Source organism: Ananas comosus, linkage group 8, assembly GCF_001540865.1.
Source record: "Ananas comosus cultivar F153 linkage group 8, ASM154086v1, whole genome shotgun sequence".
NCBI classification, from domain to species: domain Eukaryota; kingdom Viridiplantae; phylum Streptophyta; class Magnoliopsida; order Poales; family Bromeliaceae; genus Ananas; species Ananas comosus.
The window spans coordinates 12,189,458-12,214,818 of record NC_033628.1 but is presented as its reverse complement, the minus strand read 5'-3'; the positions used below and the strand labels follow the sequence as shown (position 1 = coordinate 12,214,818).

Here is a 25,361-nt window from a genome sequence, read left to right as displayed (position 1 = left end):
ACATTATCTAAACAAACTTAATAGCACAAAGTTCTCCATGCTACCGATAGTATCTATATATTACGGAGACTTCTATAAGCCTCACGTGTCTGTGTCAAACATGTGTCCAATATGCACATACCTTGGACACGCGTTCAATACTTATCCATAACGCATACAATTAAAAAAAATATATACATATTTTTATTTTACTCTTTTTATGCATATATAATATAAGATAAAATATTTTAGATTTTTGATAAATGTATTTATTTTTTTGACAATATAAACAAAAATTATGTATGGCAGAGAATTTTCTTTCCTTAAGACATATGAGGTATCAATGAAAATCTTAATAGCTTTTATTCATATGAAAAATATAACAATATTTTACTAAATTAATATTTTATATATAATAAAAATATATTATTTGATTAATAATATTATATTTAGTAGCAGTGTCTTTACTGTATCCGTATCTTAATTTTTGAAAAGCTGCCGAATCGCAGTGTCTGAGCTGTGTTGTATTCTGTGTCTCGTGTCATTGTTCGTAATGTATTATAGTATAGCGGCAAGACTCTCTCTCTCTCCCTCTCTCTCTCTCTCTCTCTCTCTCTCTCTCTCGTGTCAGTGTTCATAATATTTATGATAGTATTTATGCATGTGAGAAATTCCACTGCGTACGGAGCCGGATGGGCGTGTATTTTTAACCCATTGAATTCGTGCCCAAAAAGGCACGTATTTCTCCTCCGTAGACTATATAATAAGCTCCTCATGGCAATGTAATTTCCATCCATCAAAAACCACTTCCATTCTCCTCAATTTTCACAGCAAAAAACAAGAAAAACTCACAATGGCAACATCAAGCCTTAGCAATCCGACTAAACCTTGCTGCTTCCTCTTCTTCTTCCTCCTCTCTTCTCTGCTTCATTGCTCGCGGGCCGGGCGCATCGCTGTCTACTGGGGCCAGAACGGCAACGAGGGCACCCTCGCCGAGACCTGCGCGACCGGAAACTACGCCTTCGTCAACCTAGCCTTCCTCTGCAGCTTCGGCTCCAGCCGCACCCCGCAGCTCAACCTCGCGGGGCACTGCGACCCCTACTCCAATGCCTGCACCAACCTCACCCGCGACATTAGATCGTGCCAGGCCAACGGCGTCAAAGTCATTCTCTCTATTGGCGGTGGCGCCGGCGCGTACTCTTTATCGTCCAAGGACGATGCGAGACAAGTAGCCGCGTACATCTGGAACAACTACCTAGGGGGCACGTCCTCCGCGAGGCCGCTGGGCAACGCAGTCCTCGACGGCGTGGACTTCGACATCGAGGGAGGGGGCCCGAGCTACTACGGAGACCTCGCGAAGTACCTCTCGGCTTACGGCGCGAAGGCGGGAAAGAAGGTGTACCTGACGGCGGCGCCGCAGTGCCCGTACCCGGACGCGTCGGTCGGAGAGGCTTTGGAAACGGGACTCTTCGACTATGTGTGGGTGCAGTTCTACAACAACCCGCCGTGCCAGTACTCGCGGACCGGGGGAGCGGCCAATTTGGAGGAGTCGTGGAGCCGGTGGACGACGGGGATCAATGCCACGAACATCTTCCTCGGCTTACCGGCTTCGCCCGTCGCTGCGGGCAGCGGGTTCATTCCGGCCGGGAACCTCAAGTCCGATGTCCTCCCGGCGCTGAAGCAGTCGAACAAGTACGGCGGGGTGATGCTGTGGTCGAAGTACTACGATGATCAGACCGGATATAGCTCCGCCATCAAGCATGATGTTTGACATACAAAGTGGTGACACCGTACCGTTAGATGTGTGCGATACATGTATTCAAATTATAAGATAAGATACAACGTTCATGTTTTCTTCTAGAGAAATAAAAAATATTGTACCTGCTTTGGAGTGTAACATAACATATATATAATATTGACATTTAAAAAGTATAATAATTATTAAAATGTACAAATGTAACTGTGCAGCATAAGAAAAACTCAAATCATCCATCATTCTCAAACCTGCAGTTGCTCTTTACCTTGCAAATTTTCTTTCACAGCAAAATTAAAGTAGCGTAGAAAACTCAAACTCTTATCTGTCAAATAGCATATATCTCTAATTCATATATTTTGCACATACGTTGCATGAAATATATATGTTGCATAATTTCACCAGGAACTAGTCATCTGATGCTTGCTGTTCTCTGGATGGTCGCTGGAAATAGTATCTGCAACGAAAATTCGCACGGATGACCAAAAATGGGACACAGAAAATTGCAGCTTACGTTAATCCATGAGTAATAAGAAAACAAAAATACGCTGAGAATGGGAAAATAATCACATACACATAAATGGTGATGCCGTGGAGTGAGGCATATTTCTTGAGCAGGCGTTCGATGGTATACCACTCCGAACGTTGAGAACCATCTCGGTAACCAATGCGTGGCATATGGATAGATGCTTCGGCAAAAGAGAAAATTAAGAATTTTTTGTTATGAGACTTTTAACATACAGTAGATAGTTGTTTTGTAGTACAAGTAACCCTGAAAAAACATGAGTTTATATGGGCTAATGATGCCTGGAATCAACAGAATTTGCAGGACCAATAACTTTTCACTGATGAGGATACAAATTCATTAGTGCAGGTCTCAAGAGGTAATGTTACAAATGAAGTTCTCACACTCATAAGACAATATTTTTAACTTCTGATTCAAAAAAGACAATATCCGAAACATATAGTTCTAAAAATAATTTTGAAGTAGGTAAGCATGACATAAAAGACCTTAGCAAATGAAATAAGAATAAATTCAGCAAAAGGCCCATATCAAAAAAAAGAACTTAAGCAATCAACAGTTAGATGAATACCAGAATGTTCAGCAGCTGAGAATGTCGCCTTTGACAAGCATTTTTCTAGATCAGGCAAAGAGATGCCACTCCTAGGAACTTTACGTCTCGGATTATAAGACTGTACAACTGCTAGGGCTACCCACAGAGGAGCATCTGTAGAGATATTTCCACTGCACTTGGTCTCTGAAAAAGCAGGGCATTTTAATGAAGTGAGATCCTGAAATAACTAAAAGAAAACTGACGTTATAGACAACAAAGTTTTTCACACGAAATAAAATCAGTAGTGTCACATTATGCTAAACATGAGAAGACAATGAAAGGCAAGCCAATCAATGCAGAACAAGCAGCAGCCAATCAATACACAACAAGAAGCATCCACTTGTTGTATATGGTTAGTGAAATAATAATAAAATTCCTAAATTCTATCAAAAACATCTCACGACAGTTCAAAAACAGTGTGTTATTGGTTGGGGTGATGAAACTGCCTGATTGACATCAACTTCAATATAAACAATTACCATGTGTATAGCACAAAATTACAAGCAAAAAAGGCCTCATCAAATATAGCCCCGGCTGTAAAGAACAACTTTCAGAGGACACAATACTACAGTAGCTTGCCAGAATATTAAACTGGTTTATAGGTATGATAGTAGTATTATAGAATCAAACCACTTAAAACACAAAATATGGTTGCTTGACTAGTAGTGAGTAGTCATATAAGGATAAGTATATAGCTTAGAAGGTAATGATGACGATAGTGTAGACGGTGGTTATATAGACTCACCATCTAATTTGATTAAGTGAAGATCTCCCATATGAAGGTCCCCACATTCAAAAGCATGGTGATAAGCATCTGGAACACATGGAGATAGATTGGCTAGAGCATCAAACATTCCTCCATGACCCCAGCTCCCCGAAGTATCAATGCAACTGCAACAACAGCTATAAATGAATAAAAAGTAAAAGACAAAAAAAAAAAAAAAAAAAAAAATTGAGGAAAACATACGTACACATATATGTTAGAATTGTACATGAATATCATGATGTTCATGCTAAAACCTTTAAACCATCTTAACAAGAAAGTAGGCAAAAAAGCATAAAGAATACAAGAAGCTTTGGTCTAGAAGAAAAAGGAAAGGTTAGAAAGAACAAGCAGCAGCAGCTTCCGAAATTCCCATTGTATCTTGGTGATGATTTGCCATATTACATGCATATATATGTCATATATGGTTATAAGGATCTTATGCCAAGTATGTAATTAAGGAATTAATGGCAGAAATTATGCAAATTATGTAATGACATAATTCACAAGGATCTCAACACAAATTATGTACTCACCAAATGGAGGAAAAGAACCAACATATTATACCTCACAAAGAGATATTTCTTGGCAATTGCAAGAAGATTCAACTCAACTAAGTGGTCGTTCTGTACTATGAATATCTAATGTTACCTGAATATTATAGCTGGCTCTGAAGGACAAGTCTTTGATGGATAGGTACAATCTCCATAAACAAATTGGACAGAGCCTGAATCTGACATAATATTCTGGTCCACCATAATATCTGGATCTTTGACAGCCAATGACTGGTAACCAAGAGCTTCCCACTTGGCCATTCTTTTTTCCTCTGCTCTTTTCTTATCGGCCTCGTGTTTTAGTTGCTTTTCTTCCGGCCGATATCTTCTCCTTCCCAGTTCCAAAGCAACATTCTCAGTAGGTGGTGAAGCTTCTTTGAACTTCTCAACCCAAGATAGATATGAAGCCTCATCAACTCCAGGATCAAAACTAATGGCATCAGAAGTTCTTTTTATTGCTGTATCACTGTTGTCCATTAGATCAGTCGGATTGATTTCAAATGTGCGGTCTTCCTTGTCTAAGGGTTCATGATCACGCATTTTGACCACCCGGTCAGTCATCAATTTCAGCTTCATCACATTGTCCTCATTTAAGGTGTCCGTATTAATGTCTGTCGGGTCAAATACACGCAAGCCAAAAATGAGTGACCGCATATCACCAGCTTCAATTTCCACATCCTTCCTCGTTTCATTTAGTGCATCATTCTCCTCGCCAATAACATTTTGACTAAGCTTGAGTTTTCTTTGTGCTCTTCGCATGATTACCTAAACCATATAGCACCATGCTTTGTCATCAATATAAACGGATAAAGGAAGATAAATTCATTGTACCATGGATGATGTGCATCCTCACCTCCTCTATTGTATGTTCTGTCACTAGATTTATAGATAATACATGATTCAATTGCCCAATGCGGTGAGCACGTTGTAAAGCCTGCTTATCAGCCTGTGGATTCCAGTCTTGCTCATAAAATATAACCTAAGATCACTTGTTCTCTTAGACCAGAGGGTTGAGAGAAAATTTCAACAAATAATGCTCAGAAAACTATAAAGTTGCAGCAATCAGCATGATGGAATATGCAAAGAGGGAATAGTAGTGATTTTATGACGGAAGTCCAGGACTTGGTGGAACTATTTTTCCACCAAAGCTCTATTTGAATAGAATTGGAAACTCACTATGAGATTTCCTTGAATGGCCAGTGATGGCTGATGCACCCATTTGGTAATCCTACAAAAACTTGTAACACTGGTGCACTTATGTGCCAAACATCATATATATTTCTTACAAAAGGACTCCTGTCCAAGGTTATTATATAGAAAGCACACTAATGAAGCGCTGCCTCCCATTGTTTGCCGACTAGTACGGTATGCTAGATAAACAAGACCCCAAGTTCTGTGAGAACTTTGCCGCTCCAGCAACCTTATTTTCTAATCAATCTTCTCCATTTTTCTTGTTATCCTTTATGTTTCCTACACAGAATGTCTAAGAGTGTTTGATTGTCGTTACAAAGCAGTACAGGTTCTACAGGATACATCAATGTATCCCATATAAAACCAAGCAATAGTTCAATTTAATTGAAATTGCACTACTTTTTTTATGCAAGATAAGTATTTTCTTTCTTGTTAGCAAGCTGAATATAGCATAAGGAACTTTTTCTACTGAATTTCAGAGACGAAGCATGCAAGTTCTCATACAAGTTGTTGACATAGTGTACTGTAGTAGTAGCAATGAATTATGACTGAACAATCATAAGAAAGCAATAATAAGAAGGGTATGCCAATGAACATTATCAACCAAAATGCATTAGAGTGTAACAAAAATACCAGTGAAATGCAACACAGACTCAAAACATTAATGTAAAATAATTTATGAAACAGAATAAAGAACAATAAATGCCTCTTTACCACTTACAGTATCCGCACCAACAAGATTAAGACCAACTCCTCCTGCTCTTGTAGAAATCATAAATACAAAAGCACCATTTTCACTATCATGATGCTTCATAGACCCTCCGGTTGGTTGCTTGCTGAAGCTTCGTATTGCTGCAAATCGTTCCTCAGCACGTACAGATCCATCCAAGCGTTCATATGTGTATTTGCGCAATTCTAGGAAGTCCTACTTACATTGATCATAAGAAGATACTATATCAAAATAACATGCATGGCAGAAACCTAAAAGAAATAAGGTGCCATTTCATTTACTTTGAGTACTGGATATGACCGACCTGAAGAATGTCAAGAGTATGAGTCATCTGAGCAAATAGCAAAACACGATGTCCTGACACACGAAATTTTTGAAGTAGCTGGTCTAAGACGATAAGCTTACCACTAGCCTGACCAAGTGAGGATTCAAATTGGATGAAAATACTCGTAGATGATGTAAAGCGTATGGTTAGCAATTTTATCAGTCCCAAAATAGCATGTCTAAAAAAAAAGAGAAGAGAATCTTCTCAACATGTTCCACTTCTCCAACTCTGTTGTTGATTAGGATATCTGTTACAAAGTGTACACACTGGCACAATTACCTGAACCAGATGCTCGCCTTCTTCATAGGGTTCAGGTTCAATACCATTAAAGAGATAAGGATGACTGCATGCTTTCCGGAGCTGTATTACCTGAAAATGTTGGGAAAAATATCTAATAGTTATTCGATTGAATTACAAAAAATTAATTAATTAATTAATTATAATAAAAAATTATTGGATAACTTCATCCGTGAACAAGAGGAAGTTTTGACTGCATATGGAAATACATATATTGCCTTCTTCAACACTCAGAAACAGCACTCCGTTCAAGTTTCGTTGAAAAGAAATATTGCTCCCGTCCACACATAATTATTGCCTTATAATAAATTGGATGAAATACCATCATAGTCGTGCAAAGAATGCTTGACTACATAGTGCTTCCGCTTCTCCTGTTACAGCCAACGTAGAAGATTTAACATAAAGCAATAGAACAACTTTTCTCTTGAGGTGTACCCTGTCAATTTCCCTTATACATCTGCATTTTGCCTCTAAATATACAACGCCAAAGCTCTACCAGACCATTAAAGAGTTGATCAGGTATATACACCTCTCAAATAAGATCAGCAAGGAATGGGTCACTTCTATTTTAAACATTTCAGTGGCATTTTGCTGATGTAGTAGTGTTAAGTGCTGCAACCTAGAAAGAGATCAAGCGGAATTTTTCTGACAAGTGACAAAAACGATAAGATCTTACATATTAGATTAAATGGCACGAGAACTTCAATCCAGAATTACAATATTCTAACTAAAATCATCATTTGCACTGAAGCAATTCGGTATTGTATAACATAGCACTATAGTTAAAGCAAATTGCACACTTATTATTTAGCATTAAATAACGCAAAATAAAATTACATACAATATTTTGCAATGATTGATGACTGGAGACTCCTGTGGTAAATGAAAGAAGTGTTTGAAGTTCCTTCCTCAGAACTGAAATGTAGAGCTTCTTTTGCAGCGGTACCAACGGCACCATCCTATACAACATCACATTTTACTCAAATAAGAAATCTTAACATCGAAATGTATAGGGAAAAGGATAAAATATAATTTCAACTACAGAATCTGACACAGTTATTTCAGTCAGAGGAGGCAGCACTAAAGTTCCACTCTCAACAAGCAATGCTTTTGTTCTCCGAAGCATAAATGCTCTCATTATATACTTCAATACTTTAAATTGCCTTTTTGCTTTAGTTGCTTCACCACCTGTCAAAGGGAAACACCATAAAAAACAAAATATGAAATGACTTTGCTGCATACTCCTCCAAAACAAAAATGCTTTAGAAAAGTTGTACAAATATAGATAAATATATATCTCACAGATGAAGATCCAAGAACATTGGTATTTGGGACACATTTCAGTTACTACACAACAATAGTGAGGCTTTCTCTAATAATCTGTGTAACGAATACGATGTATGCGAGAAGCGATAGCATGTAGCTAGTCCTTTGAGAAGTGGCTGCAACGAATATCAGAGGCCTAAACTAATAAGGGGTAAAACTTTGGTTTCTGATGTTTATAAAATCATTCAAAAAACCATCATCAAGAAACAATCGCCTGCAAGTGGTAGAAGGTTTACAAACAACTGACAATTATGGAAAGAAAAGATATAGTTAACTTGGTGGTCCTGACTCCTGAGGCTTCTACCTGTACTGTAACATTATGGGGCTTTATATAGAACAAAGCACTAGAATGTGGGACATAGCGGGCAGATGGACACCTCAGTGGGCTATCTTCCTGAGGGAGAGGAAGCACATTGACATCTATTCCACCAGACACAATTCTGAGGGAGAGATGGCTGGAAACGAGGAAGACAAGGTTATTTTGCAACTAGAAGCACTCTTTGACAGTTTGATAAGGAGATGCCTAAAAAGATTTCATCAGCAAAGTGCACAAAGATTCTCTAGCAGTGCACAAGGAAAAGCCAGCTCAATGCATGAAGCCTAAATATGAAGTGCAGAGGCAACATAAATCCTACAGCAAAAGTTTAAAGAAAAATAGATAACCGCCAAGCATGTACCAGAACCAGGACTAGTACAAGGATTAGTACAAAGCTGAGAACAATAATTGTTTCAAGAAAAAGGTGTCTTGTCTGCTTGGCAAATGCTGGAAGGTGCTAAACATCTCGACGACATATGTCAGTTCAAATCACAATAACATCAACTATTATAATGTGCGCTGACCAGCAACAATATTATACAGATCAATGTTGTAGTCATAAGATGCTAATTTTCCACTTGAAAAGTTTGATGTCATGTTCTGCACCTTCATATTAAAGCCATTTACAATCTTCTGGAGATAACTCATCTTTATTCCAATTGGAAAGACCCGAAGCAGATAATGTTCACCGACTAAAGAAAGCAAGAAACTTCCTCTCGCCTAGAATCTTCACACCTGAACAGTTATTGTCATTTACAATTTACAGATTTCGTAAGTTTTTGTTTCTTTTATCCTGTGGGAACAATTTGTAGTACAGAACTAGTCAAGCACGCATAAAACGGTTTTTGTGTTGTGATTTACATAGGAAAGATCATTCCTCGCTTCGTCACTTTACCAGAATATGTCGAGAGATGATTCATACCATGTTTTACAATCATCTCAAGCTAGTGGCCACTACCGTTACTAAATATAATATTTGCTTTCTCATCCAGCTAGTATAAAAATAACTACATTTAGCAAATTAAGGACAAATGCATCTCTAATCAGTCGAGAAGACCTGTAAGTGAACTCCCAGCTTCCGCGAACGTGAGAACAAATTCTTCCAATGTTCCGAATATAGAAGGCATACAAAAATGCAACAAAGCCCACAGTTCGGAAAGATTGTTTTGAATGGGGGTGCCGGTCAGTAACAACCGTCTAGGCATGACAAAGTGTTGCTCTAGTACATTATACAATACCTGCAAAATGCAGAACACACAAATAAAAATTCACATGATAGAAAAGTAAATCATAACAAGCATAAGAAGGTATTTGTGTCTCTGCAAATTCACAACTGCTGCAAACATACACTTATAAGAGGTAAAACCAGATATTATATATATATATATATATATATATATATATATATATATATATAGTTGCAGTGAGTATACAACTACACAGATATAATTAGCAACTTACACATGTTAGATAATATGAAACGCTCTCGCTGTCCGTTTAGTTCATACAGTAAGAAAAGGGAATATGCATTGGAACATTCACTAGAAGGCCAATAGTAATCCTTATCCAGCAATTATGTGCATACGCAAGAGAAAGACGTACAATTTCCCACCATAACTAACATATCGAAAGCGTATACATACACTGGAAGGGTTTTTAAGGCGCTGCGCCTCATCGATAACAGCATAATGCCAGGGTATTTGAGAAAGAAAATGCCGATCCATTAAGGCTACATCATAGGTTGTCAACAACACATCAAATGGAAACGCCTGTCGATTCCAGAAAGACAACAGTATTAGCTACGTGCGATGGTAGATAGAAAACTACAAGAGAGACAACTGCATCCCTGATAACAACAAGAGACGGCAACAAGCTTAACAAAAAGTTAATAATAATAATTTCATTTTTTCCATCTGTTTTACTGGAAAGTAAAAGTGTAGATGAAAAATACGCATACATCAGAAGAAGACGACAAAGACAGCCTTTGAAAATGCTCGTACATGGCCCTTCGAAGGCCAAGACGATGCCCTTTATCGCCGACATAACGAAGGATTTTTAGAGTTGGGCAAAATTTAGTGAATTCAGATACCCAGCCATCCGTGACGCTTAAAGGACACAATATCACTGCAAGAACAAAATCACAAAGTCAAAGGTCGTGAAACATCGACGAGATCAGTGATCCGTAAGATACCGAACAAAACGAGCCTAACAAAATGTACACACAAAACGGCCCGGGCGACATGGAATGGATCTTCAGATAGCTCAACAGAGAGATAGCTTGCAGGGTCTTTCCAAGGCCCATCTGTGCAGTCAACGTGAAGCTTCATCAAACTACCCAGTAAATTTAGGAAATAAAAATAAAGATTCTTATAAAAGGGCGGAGTTTCGTGCCTCGAATACACTGAAAATCTAGCAAAACACAGGTGGTTTTGTCGCATCTCGACACCCGCTACTAGCAAGAATTTATTCCGGCGATGAGTAATGAACTAACGATTGATTCGATAGCCTTACTCCTCACCCGTAAAATCCTCTTCCAACAACAATTTTTGATGGGGAATTTCCCAATCAAGGCAACAGATTCAAATCAATCTCGGATCTTAAATTTGGTTATCGAGGGCGAATGAGACTGACCTCATCTCCTGCAACAGTTCAAAAAGATCCAAGCGTAAATCAAATCACTAGAGAGAGAGAGAGAGAGAGAGGTGAGGTGATGAGGAAGCGCGTGGGCGCGAGATGGTACCGAGAATGACGTTGACGCCGAGCTCGTATCGCCTCAGGAGCCACGAGACGCCTTCGAGCTGGTGGGGCTTCAGCGTCGCCGCGACGCCGAGATCGGAGGGTTCGAGAGCGCCGCCGCGGCCGCCGCCGCCCGCGAGAACGACTTCGGACGCTGCGAGGAGGCGGCGCTCGTAGTCCATCGCTGAGGCTGGTTTTCGACCGTTGGGAATTTGGAGGAGAGGAGAGGAGAGGAGATAAGAGGAGAGGGTTCGTTTCAAATATAGTTTGGTTTTACTCCACTTCTTACTAGAGGGGGGTTTTTGACTTTTGAGCGTTCTTGGGTTTTGGGAACCGCCAACTCCCTCTCATAGAAAAAGCTAATTATAAAGATAAATAAATAAATGAAATATTGAGTTTAAGATCTCTATAATTATTTTTAAAAAACTTTAATATTTGGAACACAACTAGTTAGTAGGCCTGATCGAGCTCGAGTTAGAGAAATAAGCTCACTAATCTGATTTACTTCTGGCATTACTATACAGATAGTGGGGCATCACAATAGTTAACTCCTAACATCAAGTTCTATTGGAGCACATAAAGAAAGATCAATCAAGTTAATGATCCAATAGAACAACCCTTCCAAGAGTTGGGAGTTCCATTTTGATAAATAAAATAATAATAAAGCAAAGACCAATTAGAAGCACCAAAAAGATAGCAATGAAAACAAAAATCACCAACAAATTCACCATAGTGCATTTCATAGACTGGAAGAGCAAAAAACCAACTAGCTTAGTTCTAAGAGTTCAAACAGCCACCGGAAACAAAACGGACGAAAATATATAACTCTTTTTAGTCAAACAAAATCCAGAAATCAATGCTCTCCAACTGAAATATTTTAGGTTCAGCGGTATCGGGGCAGCGATAGTGTCTGGTTCCTCTTCCAAGTAGCCCTGCGAGACGGCCTTGCCTTGTGATGCGGGTGGCCCTTGCCCCGCAGGCCACGGTACTTCTTACCGGCCGAGGTAAGCCCACGAAGCTCGCGATGCTTGTGGACACCCTTGCAGATCCAGTTGATCCTCGGATCGTTGCGGATCGCGTTGTGAGCAGCATCTACAAGGATGACCTCATAGTACTTGTAGGTTGAATCCTGCCATTAAAAGGGAACAAGCCGACATGGTTCATGGAGTGAATAGTAAGAAACAATTGAACAATGCAATAAACAGATAAATGCTTAGCAGATACCAGATCAGTAAGAGATATCTTATAGGAAGCAATATTGCAATCTTCATTAAATTTGTTGGTTGAATTGGGCGCAGATGCCCAAATAATCACCATACCGGAAATTCAATAGTCACTTACTTGACAGTGATGATTTCATGGAGATTTCATCCATGTTAGCAAATGAATTTCAACCTCATAAAAATCTGGTAGATCCAAGATCGAATTTGGGAAAATAAAAATAAAACTCAGATGAACAAAAAAAAAAAAAAAGCTAAAAATTGTATATGTAAGGACTACTGTGACGATTGAAAGGTCAGGGACCAAACTGAAAACTCTTGCATGGTTCAGGACCTGTTACATATTCTAAATTCTAAGTTCTAACAGTTCTGGACTTTTAGTGCACAAGTTATTGAATGATTGCACAAGCAATACCAGACCACTTAAAAGTGTTCTGAACACACGGCCAATTAACATCAGCCAAAGGTATCAGTGATGGAATAGTGTGCTGCTCAGAGTAATTGGTAATGCAAATCTTATTACCTCATTGATCCAGTAAGAGTTGAGGACCTTAAGACCACCCAACTTGCGGCCAGCTCTCTCCTCAGCGACCGACCTCTTGTTCCTCTGGAACTTGAGCTGCGTGATACCCTGGTTCTTGGGCTTCCCATAAACAATACCCTTGGGGACAGGCCTCTTCCTGCCTCCACGCCTAACTCTAACGCGGTACACCACATAGCCCTGCATGCCAAAGGAAAACATCTCTTGAAGATCTAATCTTGCAGGCAGCAAATGGAGGTATACTACTGACATGAAAAGAATTCATGATAATCACAACAATGTGTCTTAGTAATCACAATACCAAATTAATGAGTGCAAAAGAAAAGTTAGACACGGTACACTGTTTAAGCCCTTAGTCATGCTAACTTGGATAAGCTAAGAACCAAGGAACAAAGGTATCAACAAATTCTCATAAAAGAAATCACCTTCATTTTTGAATAGGACTCAAAGTTCAAACTATTCTAGCTTCAACATCTGTTGTCTTGATATATATATGACTAAGTTTCACGCTAATCCAAATTGAAAACCTTGAACTACAATTTGAATCAGAGCAGGCTAAGGATAGATGATAGGTTGCCAATCAACAGCTCTCAAACGATAGACAAATTGAGACCAATTTGGCTGATCGTGCGGTCCAACACATCAAAAAAGAATGATGAAATTTTCAATTAGTTACATTTTCTAGTGAAACACTTTCCTCTCCAATTGATAAAAGTTCATGCCTTAGTTAAATTGAATGCAGCTAAATATCTAAGTCTACATCTGTAAAATGCCCGCATAAAAATGTTGCTTTCTTTCCACCAAATCATAGCGAAAATAATTCAAAATTTCAAAATGCACTCTCTATTCAACAGATATATCCAAATATAACAGTTTAATTTGCTCCTATAAAAGAGTTGTAAAAGGCATCGTTAATTTGATCATAGCACAAACTTTTATAAGAAAGTGGGATAACCAAATAAAACAAAGAAAACATAAATTTCTTTACACATCCACCACTAGCAATAGACATCTTCAGCAACACAGATTAAGATGTTGTAATCTAACAGTAAAACTCTTTGTACGGTGAATGCACAACAAATCATCAAACAAATCCAAATTCGAATTAGAACTACGGCACTGTAGCTGAGGCAAACACAACAAAAGCAATTAAGATCACAGGAGATATTATCGTTCATTATACCTGCTTCGCTTTGTAGCCGAGGCGCCGCGCCTTGTCGGGGCGAGTAGGCCTCGTGACGCGGACGATCGAGGGGTGTTGGCGATACTCCCAACACCTCACCCGCTGCAGAAACCTCATCACATCCGATTGCTTCCTCCTCCATAGCTCCGACACGTACTTGTACGCCCCTAAAACCCCACCCACACAGAAAACGATCAAAACCCTAGATATCGATCGATCCAACGAAGAAACTAGTACAAAAAAAAAAAAAAAAAAATCTCGAGATCTCGAATCTATAGCTCGATCTAACACAGAGCGAAATGAGATCGCAACAACAAGGGGGAGGAGAAGAAGCGATCGGAAACTCACCCATTCCTCTGACGAAGCTCTCCGCGGGGGTTTGGGCGAGGGTTTGCTCCGGAGGCGCGGCTCGCGTGCGGAGTAGGAGAGCTTATAATCGGGAGAGGTCGTTGGCGGAAGCCATCGTGACCGTCCGATTAAGTAAGAGTGATCACGGGCCGTTCAGTTGCTCCGGTGCGTGGGTTTCTAGGGTTTTAGTCGAACTTTATGGACCGTTCGTTTTTAGGCCCAAATCCCAATGCTATTTGGGCTTAAAATTTTTGTTGGGCGCTATCCAATTCAGGCCCAATGCCTCTAAAAAACAACATTTTGGGCTTTGAAAGAACGGATGATGCAAAAAAATCTTTAAGAAACTTTTTGAGAATAAATTGTAGCCCCATATCGAGCCCACGGAGCAAGCACGACACGGTCCACATTACATCTGTAGTTGTATTCGCAAAAATTCTATATTCCTAAATTATTTACTAGATAAGCATGGAGCTCAACTCTCGTTGTATGATTTGCTTGTACCACCAGTGTTTTGGTGAGTCGCAATCAATACGGATAAAAACAGGACACACCGAATGACATGCTCTGTACTGGTATGGGAATTTGAGTGGGAGAATTTGAGTGGGTATAAATGTAAACAGTTATATTTGGATGGGTATCTATGTTGCCGTATCTAAACCTTTTCTTTTGCCCTTGTGTGTGATTAAAGGTTCAACTTTAGAAATGGATGGTACCTATGGATTCCTCAAGGAACTGCATTTTGACTTCAAATAATTCAATTGACTCCTATAGTATTAATACACCTCTCTCTCTCTCTCTCTCTCTAGATCTCTCTCTAGATCTCTCTCTCTCAAGACATCTGTAAGGGGACAATAATGCAAGGCCTCAATGGATCCACTCGTTGCTTTCTTTAATAACAGCCATACAAACTCCCAATCTTTGCACCTAAAACACCTTTTGACATCGAATCAGTCTTTTCAAATCGCACTCGATTGTCTTTATATAAGTTTGTAGGAGAAACTAAGGAATGATAAATTTCTACCATCTCAACTAATTTCCTCATAACAGCCGTATCAAGTTTCTAAAATAGAGGAATGCTTCAATACATCACAAGTATTAAAATTTAATTCCTTAATTAGTAAAGGGTATAGTTGGGATTTACACGAAGTAACATGTTGAACAGATTACCGATTTGAATTAATTAACATGACAATATTGAAAAAAAAATAGTATATACCAAATTTGTCAGTATCCTTTAAATATTAAATATCTTATTTACTTTGATAACTTACCAAATTAGATGATACCCAATTTATTAAGTATTCATCTCAAAAAAATATTGAATTTAAATTTAATTTTTGAAATTAGTATTGTAATATAAAATTTTAATTTTGAAATTTATATTAAACTTTTAAATTTGAATCTAAATTGAACGTTTAATCTTAAAGCCAAATTTTAATTTTTGATTTAAATTGAAATTTTGAATTGGAACAAAAAGTTTTATTTTAAATTTATGTTTTATATTCAAAAAAATTAAATTTGATTTATAAAGTTTTAAATGTTGTTTTGAATTTAAATTTACAGTTTGGTTGTAATTTAAAATTCAACTATTTTTGTAGGTATTTAAGAGGGTCACAATATTTTTAGTTGGATAAAATCGGTTTTGTGGACCAAACTATTTTACAAAGACTAAAATACCCTTTAAATGGGTACCTGGTGAACGGTACCTATGCTTCAATAGCAAGTCACCTCTAGAATCATATTAAATCTAAACCATCTATTAAAAAAAATAAATGGTCAAGATTTATATGGAGTATTGAAGTATTCCTCTCTAAAATACGCTATATCTGTCAGCACAGATGGCAGCGTAAAATTTACAAATTTTGTTAATGCTCCCGGAAACCATCACACTCATTAAATTGCTCCCGGAAACCATCGCACTCATTAAATTTGATATGCTCATAGTTTGTTATATATATATATATAGAGTGAGGCTGCTATGCTTCTGGAAGCACGGAGCCTTCCGTGCTTCCATGTCATTTTTTATGTAGCGACTTTCGAATCGTTGATCGGTTCCGTTAAACTTGATCTAGAGTATTTAAAGTACCTAGAAAATAAATTATGCAATTTTTCGATATTATTTGCCTAGTGAACGAAGGGGCTTAAAATCAACAACTGAAAATAAAAATCTTACAAAACGTGATAATATAACAATAAAATTTTAGATCAAAGATATTGATCTTGTTTTATATAGTATAAAGAATTTTCTATCAAAATTTCACGTGATTTGGATATTTCTATACCGTTAAACTCACAAACGGTTCACTACAGCTATTAAAATTATTGATTTTGAACTACTTCGATCACTAGGCAAATGATATCGAAAAATTATAAAATTTATTTTCTAGATACTTCAAATACTCTAGATCAAGTTTAACAGTGCTGATCGACGATTCGAAAATCGCAACATAGAAAACGACCTGGAAGCACAGAAGGCTCCGTGCTTCCAAAAGCATAGTAGCCTCTCTCTCTCTCTCTCTCTCTATCTATCTATATATATATATATATATTAGTATAGTATCAAAATAAATTATCTCGTAGATAAAATACTTTAACTCAGTAAATTATGCTTGTTAAGAACCCTATCGACTCTTCAAATAGGGAAAAAAAAAAAAGAGAGGGAACCTCAATATATACAAAGCTAAGAGGTCCTCAAACCGTCTAATACTACTCAGGCAAAAAAAAAAAAAAAAGGAAAACGAACTCATATATATAAAGATACATTTGTTGAATGAGCTAGAAACTTTTTAGGAAGTAAGTCAATTACTGGTATTTTTAAAAGTTTTTTTTTTCTGTCCTGATTTACTTCTTATTACTTAATACCCCTTGAATCAAATACTATTTCACCTCTATCACACCTACCACCACATCTACGCATCATAATCTCAATCCTATATCCTCAATGCCAATGTTAAAAAAAACTCAAAAGCACCACCCCTTTGGTGCTTTTGAGAGTATTCTAGGAGCTCAAACTCCTATTTGTTATATTTTATTAAGATTCTGAGATAATATCTTAATCATATTTATTATTATGACATGCATGTAATATTACACCACGAAAAATATACAAATATTTTTTGTTTTTTTTTCCTTCATCTTGCATACAATTCCAACTGAGCTCACACAAAAGTCGGACACGGTTCAACCAAGCAAGTATTAGCTGCCGTGGATCGCTTCTTTGTCTCATTAGCCACAATTTGGATCCATTATCCACCACGTGTCCCTCTCTCTGCGCATGAAGTGCTACTATGAAGCAGCTAATATTACATCTTTAGTAAATTCGAATTTATTTTGAAAATTAATCTTAAAAATGAAATGAATGAGTTATGAGAATGTACTTCATTAACATGAGCAATTCTAATAAACCACAGCCCTAACGCAAGTGACAAAAATAATTTGGTGAGTTGGTTATTCTGAGACCAAGTTGAATTCTAGTTGATATCGCATTTCCAGGCTAAATTTATTTCTATGTGACAATAACGAAGCGATGAGCATTAGTAAAATCTTTTTCTCTCAAAAAATAAATAAATCCCGCGTTCATAGTCAGTTCGAATCCTATTGATTCATATTTCGAACTAAATTATTTCTTAAATAAAATATACGAAATAATAGCGGGTACCTATTCTCTCAAAATATATAATAATAAGGTATCTTATAATAATAATAAACAGTCCGCGTATGACGAAATTTTAGAATGGCAACGGGTATATTAGTGACGTGTGCTAACAAACCAATCAAATTATCCTTTTAGATATAGTATTCCCTCATGTTGTAAAAAAATATTTTTTTTGTACTTATTGTTTGAAAAGAAAGAATGTGATTGGCTTGTTATTGATGACGTGGGTGCAAGTGCGAAGCTGTAAGAATTCCTCCGGCTACATGGACGTGACTACATTTAAAATTTTACTGTTAATTTAAAAAAAACTGAGGCACCGGGACGCGCACCTGCCGAGTGCCCGCGCCCAACACCACAATCCCACTCACTAAAATCTGGCGGACTACCTTAACAAACACTTAGCAACAGCCACGTCAACTCTTCGACAGTGTTAAAGACATGCTTACATGGGCCAGTAGGTCGGGTAATAAGTTAAGTTATTCGGAGCGGAATAGCTTGCCCGTGAGGTTATGCCGATAGTGGGATGCGAAGCCTCGATGCTATCCAGCCGGTAACCAAGATTCCTTGTCCACATCCTCACACCCATTCCCACTTTTCTTTTCTTTTTTTTTTTTTCTTTTTTTTTTTTCCAATCCCGTAGCTGTAGAATCCTCTCTCTCTCATCTCTCTCTCTCTTCACCGTCGCTGTCTCCTCGCCTGCAGGCCATAATTTATTTTTCTCCACGAATAAGAAAGGGCGAATAAATGATCGGCAAACGAATCCATCATACACACGTATAAGGAAAAAGCTACGATCGCATACATATCTCCTTCTACGCCTCGCATTGAGCCCCCAACCGCTATATCCCAATCCATGCACTCTCTCTTTTTTTCTTTTTTGTATTTTTTTCCTTTTAACTACGCCCTTACCCGGTCACACAACCCTAATATTCTTCCCCCTCCACTCCGCCCCACCTCATCATCATCCACAAACACAACAACAACAACATACACAGCTTACAACAACTGCTACTACTACTACCACCTCCCTCTCTCGCTCTCTCTTCTTACCACGCGGGAAACCAGTTGCTCGCCTAGTCTTACTTCAAGCTTGCAAATAGCTGACCTTAATCGACTATATATATGGCGGGACTCGATCTCTCGTATATGGCCGGCCGTCACTGAAGTAAGTTCACCAGCGGGGGTCGTGCCCGCGAACAATCGGCTGCCGACCATCAACCGCGGGCCGAGTCAAATACCAGATTCCCGGAGCGCAACGAGTTCCAAGTTCATCGGGTGCAAAACGGAAAGATAACGTGCCGTCGTGGCCTCGGTTAACGAATCCACGATAACCGAAACGTCGAACCCCCTCCGACCCGCCGCAAGGGGCGCGATTTTTTTCACTCGATTACATGGAGATGATTTCACGAGACGCCGTAGTTCCTTACAGATGCCTGACTACGAGTCCGGGGACAACGCCTCAATTAATCGAATGTGTGTCCGAGCTAGATGCTTTACAGCAACACCGCAGCCTGCTGTCGTTGACGGGACCCGCCACCGGCACGACCACGGGAATCAAGCGTCGGCCCATTTCAGACATGGCGTAAGGGGGACGCGAGGGACAAATATACCAATGCGGAGCGACTAGATGGCAGGGAGAGAGGAGTGTTGAGAGTGTTTGCACTAAAGCCAGTGGAGAAGGATGAGAATGAATTATACTAGTATCGATTCAATGTATGACATTAGGAAATCAGTATCATAAGAGGAAGTAAAAGATGGGATAATATATATATATATTAAGATAAAAAAAAATTTAGTTCTCAGAGAAAAATTTCGGTGAATTATGTTATTTTTTATAATGAAGCTTTAAGCGAGTGTTTGGTTCGTAAGAAAAAAAACCTGAACTCCAGAAATTGCCTTGTTTGTATTGAATCGAACAGCAAATTCCAAAATTATTTTGCATTATTTGTTAATATATTAATAAATGCTTCGGTGTTAATTTACATTAATTGATATATATAGAAATATATTATTCTCACATATGAACGAAATGTTTATACAATTAGGTATAATCATAAATACGTCAATAATATCAATCAGATCAATATCTAATAATATATGTAGTCAAGAGAATTTTGCGAATGATTTTACTGAAGCTGCGTAATCACCTTATTAGAATTAGAAAACGCTCCCTCATAAGAAAAACTCAAATTTTTATCAAGTTCAACTTAATTTTAATTTATAAAAATATAATATCTTGTAGAATTTAATTAATTTATATCTATAAGGTAAAATATTTAGTAATTCATTCTATTGACTTCGAAATATGAAAATTTAATAAGTTTAAAAGATATTAATGATTACCAATGCATAATATAAAGGATATGTTACTTTCTTTCCATTGCTAATCGTAACTTATCAACAATACCTGCAATAATCGTGAACAATAATTATAATTTCCTTTCTTAATTAAATTACAATTATCAACTTACTCCCACATTTATTATTCGCGTCCCCCTACCCCCTTGCTTCAAATATATTTTTCCAAATCATTTTCCTTCAACTACCTTAATTATAAATAATAGTTACTATAAGAAGTGTGAAATCTGATTCGGGATCCTTACAGCACATAGCATAGACAATATCCGAATTCGTTTTATTTAACTTTAAGAAATAAATTTAACTAAAAAATGTGAATCAACTAGGGATTTTCAGAACTTGGGACCGTCCGGGTACCAATCATCAGCCTTTGCTTAACACTTTGCGTTAGGAAGACGATCAGTGTTCAGCACATATCAGAGAGAATACAGTAATCAGGCGTAAGAGAACTTTCATACTCAACAATTCCTAGTACAAGTAATCTTTAGCGGAAGAAGAATTCTAGGATGACACAAATGAGTGAAAAAATAATTTTTGACAATTTTTATGTTGAACCAAAACAACTTCCAAGGCAGTACCGAATTTTTCGCCTTTAATAATTCTTAAGTTTAATGGTGAGTAATTGGTGGTTAAATTGGACTGTTTAAAGCCTTGCTCTCTATTTGAAAGTACGTCTTGTCGACGGCGTTGTGCCTATTTCTTTTTTTTTTTGTTTTTTTTTTTTAAGCCCAGTATTATTTCCGGCTGTAGTTATATTATAGATTGGCGGAGCTGGTGACTAAGGCAAGCCAAATTTAAGGAGTTACAGAAATAAGGAAAGAAATAAGCGCTCTGTTACCTTCTTTGTTCTCAAACGTTAATGTATCAAAAAACTATTTTTTCTAGAATAAGTCTAAATTTAATTTAATTATGATATTGAAAAAAATATTAACATAATCTAATATTATATTTAAATCTCTTATTACTTAAATAAAATACATATTATTATTATTTATAATAATTATATTTTAATTTATCTATAAACATACTATATTTTAATTTAATAAACCATTAATATTTTATTATTAATCTAATTAGTTTTTTTACTAGTTATCTAGTGAAAATAAATTCTAACTAATTAAAATTAAAATTAATATTTATTAATTTAAGTTAAATTAATTATTTTTAATTCTTTTTATACAATATTCATTGTTAATAATTTATTAATTTTACTAAATTAATATTAAGTAAATATTATGTGATGTTAATTAAGTAGATAAAATAATTTAATTTAAAAATATAACTCTTATTAACTCACATATTTCAATCTAAGCTATACAAAATACTATTTACTTTATTCCCACACGATAATCAATTTTCATCCAACGCAATATTATTTCTATTCTTTAAAATAACCGGGGCCGTTTTTATTTATTACTTGAACCAAACGCAGGCTATAGAGTATATTGAGAGCAGAAACGTATAAAGAAAAGATAGGAATCGAATAGAATAAAACGAGATTATTATTAGAGAATAATGAAGATATAATTAAATAATAATATTAATCGATTGCACATGGTCTAATTCTCGTATTTTGTTGTATTACATATTATTAAATTAATAATCAAATAAAAAAAACCGTGCGCCATCAAATTTTAATGTGCTAATGTCACATGTTAACAATTGATTATCCCATTTCTCGGATAATCTTAGTAGGTTTAATGATGCTGCAATCTGACATGAGCTAAACACCAGTTTTACAAGCACATCTGCTTGCAATATACTCACAACTCCTTTTAAGGAGAAAAGTTAAAAGATATCATCTTTCCTCTTCTTTTTTTTGCTTATTTTTTTTTCTTTATTCTATCTTAATAAGGAATAAAAGACTTTCGGCGACGCGGTGTTCGTAGCCATATTCATTATAACTAAAACATAGATAACACAACAGCCTAGTACGTAACGAACGTCCCTAGCATAGAAAATTGCACTCCTCGTCATCTCCAGGTGAAGCGTTTAGATCAACATGCAGCTGCTGCATAGAGAGATCCCACAACAGTTAAGTCGTCTGATTCTGATTTGCCGATTCTTCGCGCGCGCAGATGTCCGTTCTGCGGCGGAGCGCACGTTCACCAGACGCGTCGAGCGGGAGACAGGAAGGACCGCGAGCCGACGCCGACGCGGGCGCAAATCAAGGGACCCGACGATGGAGAGAGAGGCGAGGGTGATGAGGTACAAAGAAAGCGGAAGATGGCGAGGTACGAGAAGCAGATCCACGTTTATTGATCGGCGAAAAGCTTACGGGCAAGAAATAGAGGCCAGGAATCAAGGCCGGTATCGACGAAGGTTCCGAGACGAGCCCGCTGATGATGGCGCGGGCCGCGCATCTCCCGCCTCCCGGCCTCCTCCGCCTCTGCTCCTCCTCCTCTCCTCTACGACGCCATAACAGGCTGATCTTGGATGGTTTCGTTCCTGAATTATAAAGTAAGAACCGTACGTAGAAGCAAGGCAAGTGATATATGATAGTAAAGAAGGTTTAAAAGTTGGCCTCATTGTATGATACATACAAGCCCGCAACTCTTGTAGATAGTAGTTTGTGTTGATCTAGTAGATAGATATTATGTACGTGCCTGCTGGCCAAACTATTGATGTCAATAATATTTTGCTTGTTTTTTGGTTGAGCTTCCGAATAATTTTTTTTTTTTTTTGAAAGATCATTTACCTGCTGTATCATACAAAAATAAAGTTTAATATAAATATAGAAGGCAGGCTAAGGCCTCAGTAAGAAACGAGAAAGACACTTCGTCGCGCTCGAACACACCCCACACTCCCACCACATGCTAGTAAGAACGAGTTGAAATTCACACACTTTAACAATCTAATATAGAAATTACAGACAAAACAGAGAAATTAAAAAGTTTGTGTTTTAATTAATAATATGACAATGTCAAGATACTTACTTTTTAAATTTAAAAAAATTTTGCATGGCAAAGCATGACTCGCTGAACAAACAGCGAATGCTACGCGGAGCAGTTAAGATTATATTCTGCCTAATGATTCATATGCTACTTTCTATATGTGATCAATTAAATTAATGCATAATAATCAAATGAACAAACTTAATTAATCTATTAAGTAATAAACTTTAGATATATGTTATATAATCACTCGTATTCTTGGAAGCAATATACCAATTGGGGCGTCAAACCTAGTCGAGACTGTTTATGGCCGATTCAACTCGCTCAGCTTATTTATTAACACGGTAGGTGCGCACGAGTTGTTCACAAATAATAAATTAAAGAGATTATGAAAGAATATATATCATATTTATATAGAGTCGCGGCTGGATATATCTATTAGGCATCCAAAAATTTAGTGCTATCGAGTTTTCCACCATCAGATTTAATTCTTTGACTATTTTAATCCGTGATTATCTTTCACACCATACTCAACCCTAGAGGGACCCCACATCATTCTTTTTTCATTCAAGAGCCAATAAAACTTAATACACCATCCTTGTGCTATTAATAGCATTTCACCCTAGTTCATAATATATATAGAATAATGAGAGTCTAACCTTAGAATAAAATCTAACGGTAAAACTTTATATGTAAAATGACATATATTGATAATTGAACTTGGACTTTATATTTAGCTTGACTAAAAATATAAAATAATAATCTATATTAATATTAATATAAATATAAATTAATATAAATATAATTTTTTGAATTGTATTAATCTAAATAACGACAACCAACCTCAGTGTTCGACTTATTTAACTAAACGGCGTTACAATTCGAAACTCTTTCAGCCAAATATGGCTGACTCGGGAACACCGGGCTTTGCCGACAGCAACCAATATTATAACTATTAATATAATCTATGAATATACTGTTTTGTATGAGTTATAATCAACAGCAGTCATGTTACACGCATGCAAAATAGTTACGTAAATATTGCGTTATTAAAAGAAATATGTCAAATTTTTGTCTGACTTTGTACGATATCTCAATCATTTATAATTTTTAATCTTTTTCGCATGCTTTCTTTATTGTTGGGGTTTCTACACTAATAACTATAGGAGAATATGTCAATTTTTTGTGAGTGTGTATGATTTCTTATTTTTCTTTTTTTTTTTCTGTTTTTCGCAAAGTACTCTCCTAGCTTTATGTTATTTTTTACTATTTATGATAATAATAGTGCATTTCCAGACAAAATAAAATATTCAGAAAAATAATAAAAACGTAGAGCAAAGGCAAATACAAACACAAGTTGAAAGTGAAAATTGCAGTGAAATATATAAATAAAAGATGATATTGTCCTTTTTATAGAAGGAAAGAATTTCCTTATGTATATCCACACCAAACTAGAAGGCAATGCTTGCTACATGTACATAAGTCAGGCGTTCGATCCGCTTGTCCTTATTCAATTTTCTTAACTAAAAATTTATTTGAATTTTTGTAACTTCTAAAATGCAATGAATATAAAATTTTATTCTATAGACAAGTAGCATTTTTTTTTCCACACTAAATAGAGATGCAGACAAGAACAGATATAGACAGATGTATGCGGGAGGGTTTCCACCTTCCAACATTCTTCTATGCTCGTACATATTCAGGACAAATCAATATGTATTAATCTTACTTATTTTCCTTCACTTACTCCCCCCTTATTCAGTCAGTACGGTCAAAATGACGTAAATTTTGATAAATTTTTATAGAATCGAGACAACAAAAAAAAAGGAGGGCCTTATCTACCCTGCTCTATTTTTTTTGACGGATCAACAGCGGATTCGGAACATGATCTTCGTTTTTCTTTCTTTTTGGCACCCCATTTCCCGCTTTTATTCACAACTAGATAGGACAGGAATCTGCATCAACTTGCGAATCCAAAAGAAGAAAGAAAGAACGAATCTTGTTGTGTCAGGAAGCACAATACAGAACTAGATTGGTTCCTAATAGTTCCAAATGAAAATAACTAAATCACGTACAC

General features: G+C 36.9%; 3 protein-coding genes across 9 annotated transcripts; 1 reads left to right on the top strand and 2 right to left on the bottom strand.

Moving 5' to 3' along the window:
- On the bottom strand, positions 673-11,363 carry LOC109714083 (probable helicase CHR10). 7 transcript variants are annotated; one of them, XM_020238497.1, is made up of 18 exons: positions 11,090-11,363; positions 10,981-10,988; positions 10,555-10,651; positions 10,307-10,473; positions 9,993-10,118; positions 9,407-9,587; positions 7,760-7,895; positions 7,549-7,666; positions 6,690-6,779; positions 6,390-6,497; positions 6,077-6,280; positions 5,018-5,143; positions 4,262-4,929; positions 3,593-3,738; positions 2,827-2,991; positions 2,307-2,421; positions 1,382-2,189; positions 673-1,089 (listed from the first exon to the last, which is right to left on the bottom strand). In XM_020238497.1, exons 1-17 carry the CDS (start codon positions 11,265-11,267, stop codon positions 2,141-2,143), a joined length of 2,682 nt encoding a protein of 893 aa, XP_020094086.1. In that variant the 5' UTR covers positions 11,268-11,363; the 3' UTR covers positions 673-1,089; positions 1,382-2,140. The 7 variants fall into 7 exon arrangements, with proteins under 7 accessions (XP_020094086.1, XP_020094088.1, XP_020094090.1 ...); XM_020238499.1 differs by having other exon boundaries at positions 10,573-10,651; XM_020238501.1 differs by having other exon boundaries at positions 10,741-10,988; positions 11,090-11,214.
- Positions 833-1,777, top strand: LOC109714665 (acidic endochitinase-like). Its single transcript, XM_020239361.1, has one exon. The coding sequence runs from the start codon at positions 833-835 to the stop codon at positions 1,748-1,750; it is 918 nt and encodes a 305-aa protein (XP_020094950.1). The 3' UTR covers positions 1,751-1,777.
- On the bottom strand, positions 11,765-14,518 carry LOC109714589 (60S ribosomal protein L15). The gene is made up of 4 exons (XM_020239288.1): positions 14,378-14,518; positions 14,030-14,196; positions 12,829-13,026; positions 11,765-12,214 (listed from the first exon to the last, which is right to left on the bottom strand). The coding sequence occupies exons 1-4, from the start codon at positions 14,379-14,381 to the stop codon at positions 11,969-11,971; spliced, it is 615 nt and encodes a 204-aa protein (XP_020094877.1). The 5' UTR covers positions 14,382-14,518; the 3' UTR covers positions 11,765-11,968.

Excerpts from the sequence above, each read along its gene's own strand:
- LOC109714589 (XM_020239288.1), bottom strand. Across the intron at positions 13,027-14,029 it reads TCGGCTACAAAGCGAAGCAG|GGCTATGTGGTGTACCGCGT; the intron begins GTATAATGAACG and ends TTTGGCATGCAG. Across the intron at positions 12,215-12,828 it reads ACTCTTACTGGATCAATGAG|GATTCAACCTACAAGTACTA; the intron begins GTAATAAGATTT and ends TTTTAATGGCAG.
- LOC109714083 (XM_020238497.1), bottom strand. The coding sequence starts at position 11,267 with ATGGACTACGAGCGCCGCCTCCTCGCAGCGTCCGAAGTCGTTCTCGCG. Across the intron at positions 10,474-10,554 it reads TTGTGTGTACATTTTGTTAG|TGATATTGTGTCCTTTAAGC; the intron begins GCTCGTTTTGTT and ends TTGTTCTTGCAG. Across the intron at positions 6,780-7,548 it reads ATCAATCATTGCAAAATATT|GTAATACAGCTCCGGAAAGC; the intron begins GTATGTAATTTT and ends CAACATTTTCAG.
- LOC109714665 (XM_020239361.1), top strand. The coding sequence starts at position 833 with ATGGCAACATCAAGCCTTAGCAATCCGACTAAACCTTGCTGCTTCCTC.